Below are 18,548 nucleotides of genomic sequence, written 5' to 3' on the forward strand. Positions count from 1 at the left end.
GAATAGCTCCACAGCTGCGTGTTTCAGATGTGTTGAATGAAATGACCCACATATAAATATACAAAAGCAGCTATGCATCATTTTATTTGTTGAATGCAGCACGGCAATAAGAACCTGCACAACCTGCCATCTGTAGCAGCAGTGTTATGTAATGTGCTAAAAGAATTAATCACTGGATTGGAATTGGAACCAACCCCCTTCGGGAGAAAAAACCTGATAACACCTTCATAGCTTCTAGGCTCGAATGGTTTGGTTTCCTAGGTAGGGGCATAATAGACCTGCTTTTATTTATTTTTTACTGTACAACAGTAACTAGGGATGTTCAAAACCAGTTTTTGTTCAGACTGTTCCCAGTACGAGTCTTCAATCCTTGAGTACTCACCGATACCTCTGATACTTTTGCTTTCACACAATGACAAAAAAAAATGTCAACAGACTTTTTTTCTAATGCAGATGATTTGCCGTTATGTTAAATTGCTGCACTATTATAGCAACTACTGCCAAGGAGCATTTACTCTGTCAGATTTTTTTCCCTGACATATGGGTGACTATACTGTTATCGTCCGCCGACATGAGGCATTGGGCCTTAAAATAAGGTCGGTATCGACCCAACACCTGGTATCGGTACTCGCCCGTCCCTCATAATAACTCATGTTTTTATTGATTTGATACTTTACCAGGATGCCAATAAAAAGTCTGTTGCTATCAAAGGTGCTATGTAAATGTTGTTTGAGGATGTCACGACATGGCACAGTATTAGAGCAAGAGGAGAGTTTAACCACACTATAGTGTATTTCATTGTAGCATTTGGTCTGTTTGTTTGAAAAGGCGTAAAAGGTGAGTCAGAGAGAAATGCAAACACTGTATGTGTGATTGAAAAGAGGTCGGGGTGGAGGAGAGACACGAGTCAGGAGGACTATCCTTCATGCATCACAGAGCAGAAGTGTCCCTGTGATTACTTATTTTCATCAGGCACATTCTCGGCCCACCGGAAAGGCTGACAGGCAGGGGTGGAGATTGTAGTGGGAATATGATATGACTCAATGAAGCCCCATAACTAGTACAGTACAGCTATTCAGCTTTTGAAGCTGAAACCTTTTCAGACTGGGTCTCAAATTGTACAAGTTATGCACTTAAATTTATTTTTTTACTCTGACTACTTTTTACTCTGCTTTGTAACCTTAGTCTTCTTCAATACCATTCTTGTTCTCTCAGTTCAGGACAAGAAGATTTGAATGTGCTGTAAACATTTGCCGGAACGGAATCGAGACTGTGTGCACCTATCTGACGTGCTTGCATTTTGTGCTGTCCACCGCTTTCATTTTGTTGGTGACAGGCTGAGAAATATTGAATTTGCATATCATATTTATTTTTAATATCAACAGTCAACAATTCAGACATGATCAATCATTGGTCACCAAATATACCTGAACTCTGAGCTAAATGTTCATTAGGAGAAGATGTCGAGCCCATCCGTGTTCTACACTGCATGTCCTTTTTGGGGTCGAGGGTAACAGTTTACAAGCGAGAGGACCCTTACACTCTGGACCGGTCGCCAATCAATCCACGAGCACATGTAGACAAACAGCCATTCACACTCAAAATCACACCAACAGTATATGTGGACCATTTTCAAATCTTGCATCGGAAGTTAGTTTTGGGGATATGGGAGGAAACCTATGGAGTCATGAGGAGAACAAATCCATCCTGAAATACTACAATGGAGATTCAAAAATGGAAATCCTGACTGTGTGTGTTGCCTCAGACTGAAGATGAAGCATGTGGGGGAAAAAAAAAGAATAAAGGTGCACCAGGTGTGTTAGCAGCAGTGTGCAGGATGACTCTTGTAAACCATCTGCAGTATGTGAGTGAGTCACGAGCCTAACGAGTAAAAAGGTGGTGTTGGTCCCATTTCCAATTTGACAGAGATGACGTGAAACATGTGCACTGCTAAATGGATGTCGCTGAGAATCAATGTGATATCATAAGAAGAGATTGTGGATGACCAATCCATATACAGTACTATAAAACATGCATCTTGTTTGAGGGTCATCATTTTATTAAAAAATAAAAATAAATGGGTGGCCCGGTAGTCCAGTGGTTAGCACGTCGACTTCACAGTGCAGAGGTACCGGGTTCAATTCCAGCTCCGGCCTCCATGCGTGGAGTTTGCATGTTCTCTCCGAGCCTGCGTGGGTTTTCTCTGGGCACTCCGGTTTCCTCCCACGTTCCAAAAACATGCACGGCAGGCTGATTTAACACACTAAATTGTCCCTAGGTGTGAGTGTGAGCGCGCATGGTTGTTTGTCTCTGTGTGCCCTGCGATTGGCTGGCGACCGGTTGAGGGTGTCCCCCGCCTACTGCCCGAAGACGGCTGGGATCGGCTCCAGCACCCCCCGCGACCCTAGTGAGCATTAAGCGGTTCAGAATATGGATGGATAAAAATACATAAATATCAGGCTCCATCTGCACAAAAATACACATGGTGGTTAAAGAATATATTGTGCCCCAAAGAAGCGTCACATTTTGTCTGCGATCTAAATGCAAATAGAGGAACAGTGCCGAGCTCCCACACATTGGGCCTCATCCATGAATATAGTACATCCGACGTGCTCTGGTCTTGTACTCACAGAATAACTCCCTTGCGGTCCCTTGATTGCGCCACTTCGAAATGAGCTGCTCAGTAGGTGGCAATTAAAAAGCCGTATGTCAGCTGTCATTTGTGGTCACCAATAATGAGACCTGATGAACAAGCACAGACACTCCACACCCGAAACATCCAACACACCTCTGGACTTACAAGACTCTCCAACTCCAGAAATAGCATGAGTGCTTTTGTGAGGTGTCAGTCCTCCCTGCTGCAGTGCAGCACACCCACGTATTTTGCCTCACTGCTACTGATGATGATGATTAAGACGATGATGGTGATAACTCAGTTGCTCGGAATATTACCAAGCGACATTTGAAAGAGAATACTATCTGGTTACATGGTGTTACCCCCCCCCCCCCCATCACTTCATCACTTTATTAAACAAATAAGGACACAATTTCAAATGGACAGTGAATAAAATGCAGAAACCTTAATTAGGATTCAGTTACTGGTGTGGTGTCGGGAAATAGGCAAAAATCTTGATTGTTAATTTCCAAAGGAAATGAAAAAAAAATGTTTTGATTCAACCTAAGGCATAGGTTCCAGCACGCCTGTGACTCTCTTGTGTGGATAAGTGGTTCAGATAATGGATGGATGGATTACCATCCATTATTGTTTGATTGTAAAACAAACAAACAAACAAACAAAAAAATATCAGCAGCCACAATATAGCTAAATAACATCAGCAAGTAAGCAGTAAGCTATTAATTTCATTAGAACATCACTAACTCCACCAGTGTACCCAACAAACACAATGATCAGAAATAGTAAATAATTAACAAATACCATTTGTCAAACAAGCATATATTCCAATTTTTTAAAAAATCAACAATTATTGGGCTACATATGTGCAGCATTGGCTTAGCTTGTTCCTTATAATACACTTTGAGAACCTTTTCTACTCACGTATGCTCACATGATGAACATGTAAAAATAGTATAACAAGTTGCATTCAAAGTGTTAATTGCATACTTGGAGCGTCGCTTTATTAAATGTGTTCTTCTTTTATCATTTGTGGCTGTTGACAGCAAAAAATCCAACCATGAAATACAATACAATACATGCTGATTTATATAGCGCTTTCACAACAGCGGCAGCTGTAACAAAGCGCTTAACAAAACAGTTAACATAAAGTAAAATAATAAACACAACACATAACATAAAACACAGACAGTCATGCAGTGATAACCACTTTTCCATCACACGCTTTGTTGTTTGAAGCAGTTTGAGATGAAAGAGGAGAGAATCAAAGTTTCCTTTAACCAGTGGATCAGAGACGTCATGCTCAAAATGTGCACACGTCAGCTACAAGCTAAGTTTCAAAGTCAACAAGAAGCTGTAGCATCCATTGATGAAAAAAGAGATTGGTTCACTTCTCCTGTCCCATGGAAATCCATTTCAATTCCAAGCGGCGACTCACAGTTCCAAATACGCATCAGCGCTCTTCGCCAACGCTCCTCTCTCCTCATCCTCAACTTCAGCAGCCATCCATTCCACCAACGCCGACTATCCAACAGCGCCTACATAGCCACTGAACAAAACGGGGTTGTGAAAAATGCTGCCCATTACAGGCGCAAAAAACACAAGCGCCCCAGGTCTGTCCAGCACCGACAATCAATGGCGCCGACATTCCTCCCAATCAAAATCTGTGCTGGTACAGGCGTGCTGCCGAGAAGGCGCAACCACCAAGCACAGATACTTCTCCTTTGACGAATGTAGTGGCCAAAAAACGCTGAAAACAGTCCATATCACAAAGACACCGTATAAGCTTCATACTGACACCTTTGTATGGTCTTAAAAGAAGTATTTGTCCATCTTTAGAGTTGTGACACCGAGGCAGGAATGCCTCAGAGTTTTGTCCACCGCTTCAACAAAGTGAACCTTTTGCTAATATTTATTCGTTATTTGAATGTACTGAACATGTGTTCTGCATTACGGAACCACACAGCCCCATTCTGGTTACATTTTGTTGTAACTGTCATATGCTTATGCCGGAGTTTTTTTGCCTCACTCAAATTATCCTCAAAATGAGGGTAGTTCAAGTGTGGGTTTTTTCTCCCTCTCTCCCTCCCCTGTGGTTTCTTTCTGACCTTCGGGTTGAGTGAACGCTAGCGTGTTTTGGCTGCCGCTGCTCAACCCGTATTGTTTTGTGTTTTTTGTTATTGTAAAGTGTCCTTGGGCGTCTTGAAAGGCGCTTATAAATAAAATGTATTATTATTATATTATTATTATTTTCCTTCTTTGTGAATTGTCCACAACATAACTCGAATGTGTGTCATTTTCTGTCATGGTTGGTATACGGTGATGGCAACACTTCAGCTTCAGACTAGTTGGCCACCTGTAAAGCTTTCGCCACAGATGTCAATAGTGGTTTTGTTTTTGAAACTTTGACTGTGGCACAGCAGAGCGCCATTGTTCTCCCCCTAACACTCTGTGCTTTGTGTATTCACCAGAATAAACCAATTGGAAATGACAGAGGCACACTATGACGACACTGTTGTGTGTGTGTGTTTTTTTTAAAGCTGGCCTGTAGCTCCTCATCAGTTTCCATGGGATGTGGAAGATTTAAATTTTATTTGCCTTGTTTATTATTATTGTTATTATTATTTTTGCACCGATGGCTTTGTCGTCAGTATATGTTTAAGTTCAACCGGTTTACATGCATTTGATAACTGCAAGCATTGCACTGCAAACAACTTTGCAAACATCCATGCTCCCAGCACTCAAGCTACGTTGATGCACCCTCTGCGACTATGCCACTCAATTGACTGCCTACTACGCCTGTAATAGCTTGGATGATTCAGTTGTCATGCGGATGATTTGTTTACAGAGTGGAGAGCCCAATTGCTCAAAGCAGCAGCGTCGTTTTTAACTCTCTTTGTATTCCGCAGTAGAAGGACATCCTGTTTGTGGTGTGCTGAGGATTCCATCAGTTTTTGAGAGGGATTCCCATTCGTTGTCAGAATCAAGAGCAAGTGAATTGATATTCGTGTAGAACTGTTTTTGAACCGTGTATGCTTTAGTGATAAGCAAGCGGCTTAAGCTTGAGCAAATGAGCAAAGGAATCTTTGACATCTCATGTTGTGTCGTGGCACCGTTCTTGCTTTATCTTAGTTTTGTTTTCACAGGTGAATTAGGGGAAAAAGGACCTGATAGTAAACATACATGCTCTTTATACTATACGAATCACATACAACAACACACATTAAGAAAATTGAAGACATTGAAAAACCAGTGATTTGATCCTGATGTCTGCAATTCTGGTAACAATTCTCTGATATAAAAGTAAATATTGAATAGGACTTAATTCTGTAGGGTTTTTTTTTCATTTTGAGGCAATTGTTGCAGTATGAAGCAGTGTACTGTTGCTTGGCAACAAGCTTTGGCCTGCTGTTTGGTGTGTATTAGTGAACAGTGCGTGACTGACAATGAGGCAGTCGACACATTAAGACTTATTATATCTGCACTCACTTTGGCCGACTTTTCTTTCTGTTTAAACTATTGTCTTGTGCAGCACAATAAAATTAGGGAGGCAGTCAAAAAGGAATGAACTCGGTTTAATTGAAGCTAATAACTGTTTTTCTTGGATAAATATTCACGGTTCATAATTTAAGTACCTGTTTTACAGTTAATTAAAAACAACAACATTTTTAAAGGCCTGTCCTCTTCCTGTCAGCTATTTTGGAAGTGATGTCATTGTTGGATGCCTGTCAGAAGCAGAGAGTTGTAATTGGATGTCTCATCCCAGTCACTATACACTTGAGTAAAGGTTCATCACCTTTCCCAACAAGCTTCAAAATACAGTTGTCTTGGAACCCACCTGGCACAAACCTTTGCAAAGCCTTTTCTCTTACACGTTTTCTCAACACATCCATAGATTTTCCCTAGAATTTCCGTCAGAGCTCTCTGCTTCTGACAGGCATCCAACAGTGACAACATTTTCAAAATGGCTGACTGAAAGAGGACAGGGAGACATAAGTAAAAAATAAATAAATTATGGTATCGATAATATTAGCCAGCCTCTTGTGGTCGTTTTACGATGGCAATGCCCAGTAAGATGCAAGATCTGTAAGTTTATGTATGTTTACAATATTTATGTTTAATGCTTTGTAGTGCAATCACATAATTTGATTGTGAAAATTTGTCTGGCCACTGAGCTATTTCTTTCATTTGATTTATTTATTACTTTTAATTCATTCATTCAGTGGAAGTTAGTTGTTGTCGGCCAGCTGGAGCGTTTGTGTCTGTGCATTCTGATTTGCCCTAATGTTGAGCAGTGTTCAAGTGCCATTGCCTCTTTTCCTATTTTAACTAACTGGGTTGGAACTAACACTTTAAGTAAAACGGATGGTGTGTTCTCCAGTGTGAATTTGGGTCATATCTGTGGCCTGATAAAGAAACAATATATAGTACTTAAGAACTGTCTTTGGCAAGCATAGAGCTTTTTAGAACACGGTCATTTCATGTAAAGACGGTCTCTATTATGCAATTCTCTGCTGTGTTCAGCTTTATGGATTGCAGTTCATTTATCTCACAGGCCTTCCTTTTTCTCCCTGACAACTCTGAACGGGTTGCCCATGAAGTGGCAGCCTCTCAGGGAGCAGTCTATGAGCTTACTGTGTTTACAATTTGAAGATCATCCAGTGAACAGCTCTCTTACTCCCATCACTGTCATCGCAATGGCTTTTGCGATCAAACCAACATCATCACATGGGTAATTATCCCCAAGAAAACGTGACTTACATTTTTTTAGCATATTAACTCCACTGCTCTTATTCAGCATTTTTATTTGTCATTATACATGTTCTAATTGTCTTTGTTAATAATCTATATTTTTCTATTTTCATGTCTGCAGTCACTGTTTTTAAGTATACAGCATGATTTGGTGTTTTACATTTTGTAGTCAAATAATTTCATTCTGGGCCTTTAAGGCCTTAGATGTGGATGCGCCTTCTCTCCGGATCCTGGCAAAATGTGTGTTTTCAATGAAATTCTTTGCTGGAACTATGTCCAGGGAGTGTGTTGACGCCCAGTTTCTGTTTTCCTCACTAGAGAATTATTTTTAAAAAAATGAAATGAATAATATCTCATGCTGCCTTTAGTCATAGTGTGGATTCTGAGTGAAAGGCCGATGGTGGTTCATCTAGCTTGGCTGTAGAGTCAGTTCTTGTTAGTGATGACAAACAAAACAGGTTAAAGGTTACAGTGATAATGCTATTGGTCCAGCCTAGAAAACAGCCTTCACAGCGTCACCGTAAAAGAATGCAGAAAATGTTTGCTCAACCTCCCTGCTGTTCTAGCGCTGGGGAGGCAAATTGACACAACTGTGGAGAAGAATATGTTTGGCTGGGAGAGGGTAGCCCTGCATGTGCCTCTTGTAAAATAAGCAAAACCTTTATGAAGGAATACATTCTGTTCAGAGTCAAATAGTCAGTTCAGTTTGTTTCATTACTTCTCAAACGTGACAAACCTTTCATTAAAAATACGTTTTTGTGCTTAAAATAGAGCATACCGTACTTTGTTTGCAACAATAAGACTTTAAGCAGTGGTGGGCGAGTTAGTAAACTTCGGTCATTCGCCAGCAATGGGCCTGGAAGTCTGCCATCATCAGTTGTCATTATTTCAGGCCAGTTAGTCTGTCCATTTTTGATGTGCTTCCTTCATCGCTGGTACAGCATTAAGATTTGAGAAAGGACGAGGAAGAATTTGGGAACTGAAGTAGTAACACTTGCTGTCGTTTGCTTACTGTGTCCAATCCGTGTATTTTTCGCTGTTGAAACCGAATTGCACTAATTTAAGGTAGAAGCGGGCCACCTCGTGGATGAGTGGTTAGCGTGTCCATCACACTATTCTGAGGTGAGAAAGTCGGCTACGTCCTTCCGGTGTATTTTGCATGTTCTCCACGGACTTGCATGGGTTTTCTCTTCGTGCTCTGGCTTTCTCTCCCACTCTAACTAACTGATTTGAGTACGAATGGTTGTTTGCCTTTATGTGCCCTATCATTGACTGTCAGGCAGTCTAGAGTATATCCAGCCTTTATCCCAAAGGCGGCTAAGAGAGACTCCAGCTCACCCGCGACCCAAATGAGGCTATTCAGTATGGAAAATGGATAGCTGGGTTTTAGTAGTAAATTGTCATTTATGAATATTTTACTCAAAGCAACAATGTCAATGAAGGTTACTTAGAGTTTCTTATTGGGGGGTTATTATTTTGTTTTGTTTGATTATTACAGTATTTAAGGTTTAATGTAATAATTGTTACATTTATGTGCCCAGAGTTTTGTCACGGCAGTGTGCCTATCTGCCTGCCCTAACAGGACGTCCGGCAATCAATGGATGCAGCCATGCCTCTAAATATAATCCTCAAATTTGAATTTTGGTGAAATGCGTTGACATTGTCACAGATTCAGAACCTATTATGCCATCTTGTGTGCAATAGGGTGCAACTGCAGTGTGGGAATGTCCCACTTATTTGCTTTTTTCAAAAGATGTCTAATACTATGTAGTTCATATTTGATGCGCAAGTGCAATGCAATATACTGGTGCAGGGTTCAATTCTGACTTCGGCCTTTCTTTTGCATGTTCTCCCCGTGCTTGCGTGGGTTTTCTCCAGGTACTCCGGTTTCCTCCCTCATTTCAAAAGCATGCATGGCAGGCTGATTGAATACTGTTCTCTAAATTGACCCTATGTGTGAGTATGAGCATAAATGGTTGTTTGAACACCTTATACTCAGATTGAAGTGACCATTTCAACCCGACTCAGCATTTTGTTTTGGGGGAAATCTTGTCATGTTGATATTTTAATACTTATCTTGCAAATTGGAGACACGCAATAGAGTACCAGTAAATGGAAATATATCATGCACTCATAATTTGTACCACTGCCTGATATTTAGGTATACAGTATAGGTATTTATTTATTTATTTATTTATTTATTACGGAGGCTATTTCATAAAGCCATAAATTACAAAGTTAATGTTAAAAGGTAATTTAAGGAGGGCTTCTGTGGATTTTGTATTCACTCCCATTTAACGCCACGTGGATATGGTGGTGGAAGTGAGCAGGCACTGATGATACTGCTTTTAACGAGTGTGTACACGTGTTTTCTATTCGACGATGAGCTGAAATGGAAACAGTTGATTCATCCCTGTGGCGACGCCAGCAGAGCCAGCCTAATCATTGACCGCATGCACACGTGCGTGCACACACACACAAACACCCTAACAAAGCATTTGCACATACAGCATGCCACTAACACAAGTGAAATGCATATTAGCTAATTATAGGCTATTTGCCTTTTTGCATCAACGTAACACCAAACACAAAGAAAAGCAGATTTGGATGTAGACAGAATCTCTGGTATACAAGTAAAAATAATCTGTGTTCATGATTTTGCCATTAGATTTGCGATTTTGGAATTAAATGTCATCTGCCAGAAAGAAAACACAGAGCACTGTATTTTATTTTATTTTTTTTTTGTGCAACTATGGGTTAGTTAGCAGGCTTTTGGCTGGTTCGTGGCAGATGATGAACAAACATGTGGTGCCATTGTGATTCTGTGTGGTGGACATTTCTATTTATTCCATTGTGACTCGAATGATTTGAATTAATTACCATCTCACACATTTATGTAGATCCAGAGAGTCATATTCCACTGCAGACAAAAAAAAGGCCAGTCGCTGTTGTCGAGAGCATAATATACTTCCTGACTACCGTTTAGGTGCCCTTGAGCAAGCCCCCTGGACCCCCACATCCGCTTCCCCAAGAACCACACTCACTTGCCCTTGGAATCTGATAGCAGGGCCATCGAGAGTCCAGAAATAACTCTTCTGTAATTGACGACATGTTTTGCTTCGTATCACGCAGTATGTCCCCTCACAGGCGAAAGATAACTGGCACACTGCTGCCTTTGTCTCTCAATAACAGAAAATTGTGTTTTTCCTGTCTTTCTTCAGCCGCCACTCCTCGCCCTGCCCCTCCCATGTAATTATCATTATCGGGGAGGGGTTCATGTGTTAGTGAGCTAGAGAAACAATTTCTGGAAGTTGTTCAAGCCCTTGTAAATGTCCCGTTGTAGAGAATAGCAGTGGCAGCACCGCACTCCTCTCATGCTATGGCTCCCCCCGTAAACTGCTGTACTGTACGGAAATTGTAGTGGCCATCTTTTCTTCTTGAAAGTCTCTCGGGAGAAAATGACAGGACCTTCTGCACTGACCCTTGCATCTAGAGGTGTAGTATTTGTTCTCATTTCGTCTGACTTCTTTCATTCTGTGACATTCTTACTCTGTGCCGATAACTATAACAGAGGCACTTGCTCTCAGGAAGCTGACGCTGTAATAGGTTTACCTCGTAAAAGGCATTTCTGTTCCCTTTCCTTTGGGTGATGTCAGTAACAAAAAGGAATCCCCGCCACCCCATCGTAAAAAAAAAAGAAAGAAAAAAAAGAAACTGAAATATGCTGTACATACTTGCTTCTTATATTGATAACATGTTCTTTTATGTCTTCATGAATATACAGTCTGGAATTTTCATTTAATTTACTTATGCATTAATTTTTACAAGTTTAAGTAGGAACGTTTGAAGTTAGAGTATCATCAGAGATTTGAAAAAAGATCAAGTGTAGGTGGATAGACTCAGACATCAGCAGAATAACCAGACTGGAATCCATTAGTAGCCAGTGGCATGTGGAAAGCAGCTTTTAAATAATTTGTGGAAATGGCAAGGTTATGCGGTTTAACCAGGTCACCTCATGTTCTTTTGTTCGAATCAATTCTGAAGTGAAATTTTGTAGAGATAGCACCGAAACGCAAACCATGGCCATATATTGTGTACTAAAGCTGTTTTGCCATTTTCCAGAAGCAGCCAGGCTCCGCACTCTGTGGTCACTTTTCCATCACACTTTTTCAGGGCCATGTGGTCACAGTGCAATCACATTTGAGGACCTGTGGTGGAGGTTCTAAAAAATACTAAAACACTAACAAGTTGGACATAGGTATTCAAAGGGTTATACGTCAAATTAACGTCACCGTTTACAGTTGGTGTCAGTTAATTTTAGGTTGCAAATAAATGATGATTTTAGGCGCAGCCTGAATTTTCACCTCGCATGTTTTTGTGCGTCATGTATGAAGACATGACAACTTTAAGCTTCATGTTTATGGCCAAATCTTAATAATAACTATCACTCTGTGATTTGTCGTGTCAAAAAATAGGAATGATTTGCACTGCTGTATGACCTGACACATGAATTGGTGGTGGGGGGGCTGGGGGGAACAGCAATCCAAGGGAGCAAGTGAAATAGGAATAATCCCAACACACACTGTACATGCTTTCGAAATCCACTTTGAGGAAGAGCTGTACAGCTGCTGTTGCTTGTTCTTCTCTGTTGTTCCGTGTACCTCGGCCCTCACATTTCTCCACCTTCGCCACATGTTGCACCTCTTCAACCGTGTCATCCTTCCTCCAGAATCGATCTATCGTCAAGGAGCCAGACGATGGAGGAAACTCTACCAGGTCAAAGGGCACCTCTTCCAGGCCAAGCGCTTTAACAAGGCAAGTTGCTGTCACACGCGTGCAGCACTTTGTTGACTGCTCTTTTGATTTACGGTCAATGGTAATGCTGTCACCACAGTGATAGCACTGGTTTTGAATTATAGTATGCAGGTAATCAAATCACTACTCTTGCGATACTACTGTTTCTGAAGACAGACTGTGCATATTTCAAGGTGTCCTACTAGTGTGTGTCTCTGAGCTCCACGTTTGTATCTGAAAAGCGTTTTCTCTCGTCATAATGTTATTTGAAGTCTGCTGTCTGATAGATGACCTAATACACTGTGATGTAATCATATTTGTGCCAAGATCTTATTGGACAGCACTCAAAAGACGTTTTGCTGTAATTCCATAAAGGAAGGAGAGTCATCTTTGCCTTAATGTCCTGTATATTTGTCCTTGCCTTCAACAAAAGACATACAGTGGAACCTCTGATTAATGACCTAATTGAGAGGATAGGGACCGACTGTTACAGGCAATAGTCTGTTAAAATGAATTACTTTTTTTTCTTGGGCTTAACCCATTCAATACAGTACAATATGATTGTAAATAAGTATTTTAAAAAGCTAGAAACTGTTGTTAGCGCACTTGCTTTTTCCACCTCTGTTACAATTGGATGTTATAGACAAGAGCTTGACAAAAAAAACATTAAAAATTGACCAAAAATAGTATATTTGAGAGATGTATACACACGCTGGCTCCATGCAACTACAGCCATAGGTAGATAAAAAGCTCCCCTATGACGATGCTAAGCTAATGTCCATGCTTTCCATTGCCTTTTAGTACCAAAAAAGCAACTATTTTACCTACATTTTGTCATTTTCTCACGAAAAACATTTGTATGTTGTTTTTCTTGAGTCAATCGGTCACTCACTGTCAATATTAGTTGGGTGCAGAGAGTGTTAGGATGTTTGTAACTCAGTATTTGTGTTATCACCATACTTGAGATCTTTGTAAATGATCCAAATTGTTATCTTCTAAAATGTTGATTCATTTAAGCATTTTAAAAAATTACGGCTCTCTGTAGGTAACACAAATACTGAACTTAATAATAGAGCTTTGATGAATTTGCTTTCTAGATGTCTGATTTTTATACATGCTAGTTTTGTCAACTCTGTGAGACTGAACACAAAGTGTTCTATTTGTATCTAATTACCATTTCCACACTTGGTAATTATATATGCTGGCATAATGAGTAGACAAGTAAAATGTTTGGCAGTATTATTGTCCTTTTGTTGTTGATTAGAAGACTGATCCGTCGCTGCATGTATTGTCGTGTGTGTGTGTGTGTGTGTGTGTGTGTTTGTGTGTGTGTGATCCACAGAAAGCCTACTGTGGCCTCTGCAGTGAAAGGATATGGGGGCTTGGCGGGCAAGGCTACAAGTGTATCAACTGCAAACTGCTGGTCCATAAGCGCTGCCACAGACTCATCCGTCAGACCTGCCAAAGGCTTATGGTGAGTCAGTCCCTTGTTAGTTGCGGATTTGGTCACAACGACAGATCATGAAGCATTCAGTTTGTTGCATAACTTCTTGCAGTGGTCATTTTTTAAAATGTATTAATCCTGTACTAGGGGCATACTGAAAGCAAATAAGCCATTGATCAATCCATCCCTTTTCTGTACTGCTCATCCTCACCAGGGTTGTGCGTGACCTCGAGCCTCCCATCTGATTCTGGGCGAGAGGCGGGGTAACACCCAGAATTGGCCAGCAGCCAATCTGAGAGCGCGTAATGTAGTATATTCGATTATATGCAGCAGCATGAAGTTTACGACTGTCAAGCAGCGATATAATATACATCCACGAAATGGATTGCAATAAATCTCTTTTTGGATCCCCCACCGTCCACCTCCTTCCATCCCATCATCTCATTCACATGTTTTTGGAAATAGCCAATGATATATCCTGATGAATACACGTATCCCAAAGGAGACAACAGCTGCTGGTCTCAGAATCTTTTGTTTACATTAGTGCAGGAATTTGCACATTCGCTCTTTAAAATTAAAACCGATTACATTTTTTTCCAGTGAAATCCTAACATTCCATTCGACCATCTTCATTTTATATAAAAGGCATAAAATGTATTGAACTTTTTCACGGTTATGCTCATTATTCATTCTTGAAAACATGACCGTAATCAATATGGATGACATACTGTATCTGCAGGTGAAACTCTTCCAACATCTTCAAAAAAGCTTTGCACACCTTCCACTCTATTTCCCAGTTGTGCCTTACAGAACGTTATCCTTGTTTTTTCATGTGACGTAGTGATATCCACGAACTTCGTTGTTGCATTCAGAAATTACCCAGTTGTAGAATTTACCTAATTTGTGACAAAGAAATCATGTTCCCAGTGCTTCCAGACCGATGCTGATTTCAAATTGAACATTTGAAGAAAATCTTGACAAGGATAATCAATGTCACTTTTTACTGTCGTACTAAACTCTTGATCACTGCTTGATGTATTTTTTCTTTTCTCTCAGATAAGTAACTTTTTAAGTGATTAGCGATACATCTAAGCTGCTGCAGACTGTTCTGAGCACCTCTTTGAATGCAAAACTTCTTTTTTCTTTCCTCATTGCCTTTGCCTCTACAACATGCTTTTCTGTACATTTATACACAGGCAGTATAAAAACCATGACGCAATGTCATTTGAAGGACATCGTTGGGCTATATTTAGTCCAAGTTTTTCATTGTTTTGTTCAGGATCCAGCTATGCCATCTCAAGAGCCCCCTTCAGAAGCAAAGAATGAAGAGGTGGACCTTCCACTAGATGACACAGAGGACGGAGGTGGAAGTAAGAAGTTTGAAAATCAAACTTAACTACTGTCATTACGTTAGTATTGTTTTCAAAGGGGCAGACGGGGTAGTTTCATTTAAAATAATAGAAATAGAGTGTGGTGATTGACATTGCGATACCACACCGGGATTTAAAATGAAGATTCAGGCCATCGTGAACTAATATACCGGTAGTCGTCTTTTTGTGGGGCTCTTATTATGAGAGCCCCTGTAAGTTGACCTAGTTCTGGCTATAATGTCTTCGGGACTCCATCTCCCTCTGCTGGGCCGAAAAAAGAGTGTTTAAAAAATACATTTCACTGTACATGTGGTCCTCAGTTTGTATGCTACCAACATATGAGGTTACGAATGATGTGCAATGGCGTCAGAATACATTGTCATGCCGCACAAGAGGGCACGCTTGCTTACTGTTGCACTTACTGTTTTTCATCCAAACACAAATTTACACCGCCATAGTCGTAAACTAAAGACTCCCTGTAACCATTGTGCAACCATTTTCACACATAACCATCTGCAAAACGTATTATTCATATGTGTCTTTTGCATTGCAGGATTATATTTACCACACAACTGTACAGAGGACAAAATAGAAGAGACAGATGTGGAGGTAAGGAATGTGCTATGATATGTTTTGTACAGACCCCTCTAAAAGTGTTGAAACAGTCAAGTCATTTTTTTTTCCTGCGGACTATGGAGATGTGATGGTGATTTGAGAAAATGAATAGACATTATATTTTCAAAGCTCAGTTGTTATTTTCAGGTATTTGTGGAAATAGAATTTCACCTTTTATTGTTAGAAGTGCATAAATATACACAAAACGTGTCCTCTACATTTAACCTTTCACAGTAGTGAAAACATCCCAAAAAACAAAATAAAACACTGTTTGTTGTAATCTCCAAATTTCAATTTTATAGAGGGTGCATTTTTACCTGCTAAGAGAAGGCAAACAACTAACTGAGTGGCAGATTTCGAGTTGGCTCAGATCCAAATGTACCGGTACCTGTGAATAAAAGTGGAACTATTGCTCTCGTCTCAATAATCCTTTAATGTTTCAGTTGCCATCAAAAATAAAAAAAATAAAAGGAACTGGTCCCACCAATGGAATACATTTGCATGGGAGTTGATGCATCATTTCATTTACAACAACCATAGTATCTGTTTTAACACATGTAACCTGGGTTTGGGTGTTTGTCTACACCGACAGCCAAGGCAAGAAATGCAAATCAAAACTACTTAAAGTACTGTACATTGAAAGTATGCATTTGTCCCCTCTTCTTCACTCAAGGATATAAAATCAGTGGTTGATGGAATCGATGGTATCAAGCTGTCTCAAGGCCTTGTTCTGGGGTTGGGAGACTTCGAATTGATCCGAGTTATTGGGCGCGGCAGTTATGCCAAGGTGCTGCTGGTCCGCTTAAAGAAGAATGATGAGGTTTATGCCATGAAGGTGGTGAAGAAGGAGCTGGTTCATGATGATGAGGTGAGACCATTTAACAGAATCCTTTTATTAGATCACAAATTTTACTACCTCTGTCTTCTCACTAGCGTAGTTCCAACAGTGATTGGTTTGGAAAAGAGGATCGATATTTGTTTTTCTTTCCTCTATTCCTGTTTTGTTGTACTGAATGCAATGAAATGAGTACATATCATTGCCCTGCGTGGTTACACGCTCATGCAGCCTTGTATGAGTACACAACAGACATAATTTAAAAAAATTGGCATAGTTGTGAAATTAAGATTTCAATTAGTATCTTGATCAGTGAGTTGCATTACAATAATAAAGTTTTAGGGCAAATATTTAAATGAACAATTATGTATTACTACTTTATGGCAAGAATTGGTTTGGTATTGCTCATATTGGCCACACTGATGTAGTGTATTTACAAATCCGTTAGATGGCGGTATAGGCCAATTAAGGAGTCCTTCAGACTTGGAGAAAGAAACATTGATCACATTAGATTTGACTCAAACTTCCCTTTAGTGAAAACGTGAACCTCAACAATCAATCAAATAGCTTGCAGCATTTTGCTGAATCAACAGTCCGCTAATAAAAGACCCTAAGGTAATAAAATGCTGATATGCAGCAATATACAACGTAACTTAAAATACAAACCCCAATTCCAGTGAAGTTGTTGTGTAAATCATACAATGATTTGCTAATTCTTTTTGTAGTTTGCCCCTCATCATGTAAATGTGACACATATTTTAAATCGTTGACAGATCTGGACTACTGGCAGAGCAATCTAGTACTAGTTGTCAATTTTTAATGAGCTTGGGCCAAGGGAAGGCAGCGGTCTTTCTAGGTTCTGTTTACATATGGGTTTTGCTTTGCATGTTAGAGTTTTAACTTGCAATTTTAGAACTACAGACAAACTGTGCTGACCATGGTTTTCTGAAGTGTTCTGAAGCCCACATGGCAATGTCTTTCACTCAGTGATTCCAGTTTTTAATAGGGTGCCACCTGAGGGATCGAAGGTCACGGACATTCAGTGTTAGTTTTCGGCCTTGCCGCTTATGAGCAGATTTCATGATTAAAATCCCCAAATTCCTTGGAACTGTATCCTAAGAAACAATCTTAAAGAGTTGGAATATTTGTTCACAAAGTGTTAAACCTTGCTCCATCCTGCTAGGGAACAACTGAGCCTTTCGGAGATGCTCCTTTTCTACCCAATTATGGGGTGACCTGCTTCCAATACACCTGTTCAGCTATGGAATGTTCCACACAGGTGTTTTTTGAGCATTCCTCAATTTTGTTGCCTCTGTCCCTGCTTTTTGGAATGTGTGGCAGTCCTCAAATTGAAAATGACTGAATATTTGCAAAGACAAACAAACAAACAAAAAAATCAAAACAAAACGGTGTTTTTTAATTGACATATTACACATGATCCCAACTTCATTGAAATTGGGATTTGTTTTTTAAAGGTTGACAAAAATACGGAAAAAAATATTCAGTGTACTAAATTTTGTTTTCTGACACACATTGAACAATCTAATGCTAATTACATTTGACAACCAAGACCGCTACAGTTTTTCTTTTCCCAATTAAAATCAATTCTACAATATGTCTGACCCTTGGCTTGATTAGACATCTTGTTTTTATTTATTCATGGCCCTATACACACACATTAGTTGAATTATTCATCTCTGCAGCCCTGTAATGCCTGACATCAAAGTGGATTTGTAACCAGCTTTGCACAAAATTGACAACGTACTAAAGAAGACGAAATTACCAATGGGGGATATGTTTGCACGACGTAGTGAGCATAATTATAAATTCCTCAAGTACTTTGGAATTGACCAGGAATTTGGGATCACAGGCACAACATAACATTTATGGTCTCTGTTGGTGTTACAGCATTGGTAAATTTAAGAGACGCTGGGGTGTGGCTCCTAAAATATTAACCTCATCAGTTGAGTGACGATTTAAGAAGAAACATCAACTTACCATGCCGGAGGCTAAACACACACTCATTTGTAAAACATAAAGAAATGAATATGGCACTGCTGAATACACAATAATTTAAGCGTATTAAGCGTTACGGCACTTCAGTGT

General features: G+C 40.0%; 1 protein-coding gene and 1 long non-coding RNA gene across 4 annotated transcripts in view; one reads left to right on the plus strand and one right to left on the minus strand.

Moving 5' to 3' along the window:
- Window positions 1-18,548, minus strand: part of LOC127596144 (uncharacterized) — a 193,356-nt gene that overhangs the window by 18,361 nt on the left and 156,447 nt on the right. The window lies entirely within an intron of this gene.
- Window positions 1-18,548, plus strand: part of prkcz (protein kinase C, zeta) — a 50,928-nt gene that overhangs the window by 6,053 nt on the left and 26,327 nt on the right. For 2 of the 3 annotated variants that reach the window (XM_052058273.1, XM_052058272.1), the window contains exons 5-9: window positions 12,114-12,203; window positions 13,525-13,652; window positions 14,902-14,992; window positions 15,546-15,601; window positions 16,281-16,475. In XM_052058273.1, coding sequence (XP_051914233.1) covers window positions 12,114-12,203; window positions 13,525-13,652; window positions 14,902-14,992; window positions 15,546-15,601; window positions 16,281-16,475 — 560 coding nt within the window. Of the gene's footprint in view, window positions 1-10,632; window positions 10,880-12,113; window positions 12,204-13,524; window positions 13,653-14,901; window positions 14,993-15,545; window positions 15,602-16,280; window positions 16,476-18,548 lie in introns of those variants that run through there. The other variant, XM_052058274.1, reaches the window with a different exon arrangement.

This window comes from Hippocampus zosterae, chromosome 2 (genome assembly GCF_025434085.1).
Source record: "Hippocampus zosterae strain Florida chromosome 2, ASM2543408v3, whole genome shotgun sequence".
Classification (NCBI taxonomy): domain Eukaryota; kingdom Metazoa; phylum Chordata; class Actinopteri; order Syngnathiformes; family Syngnathidae; genus Hippocampus; species Hippocampus zosterae.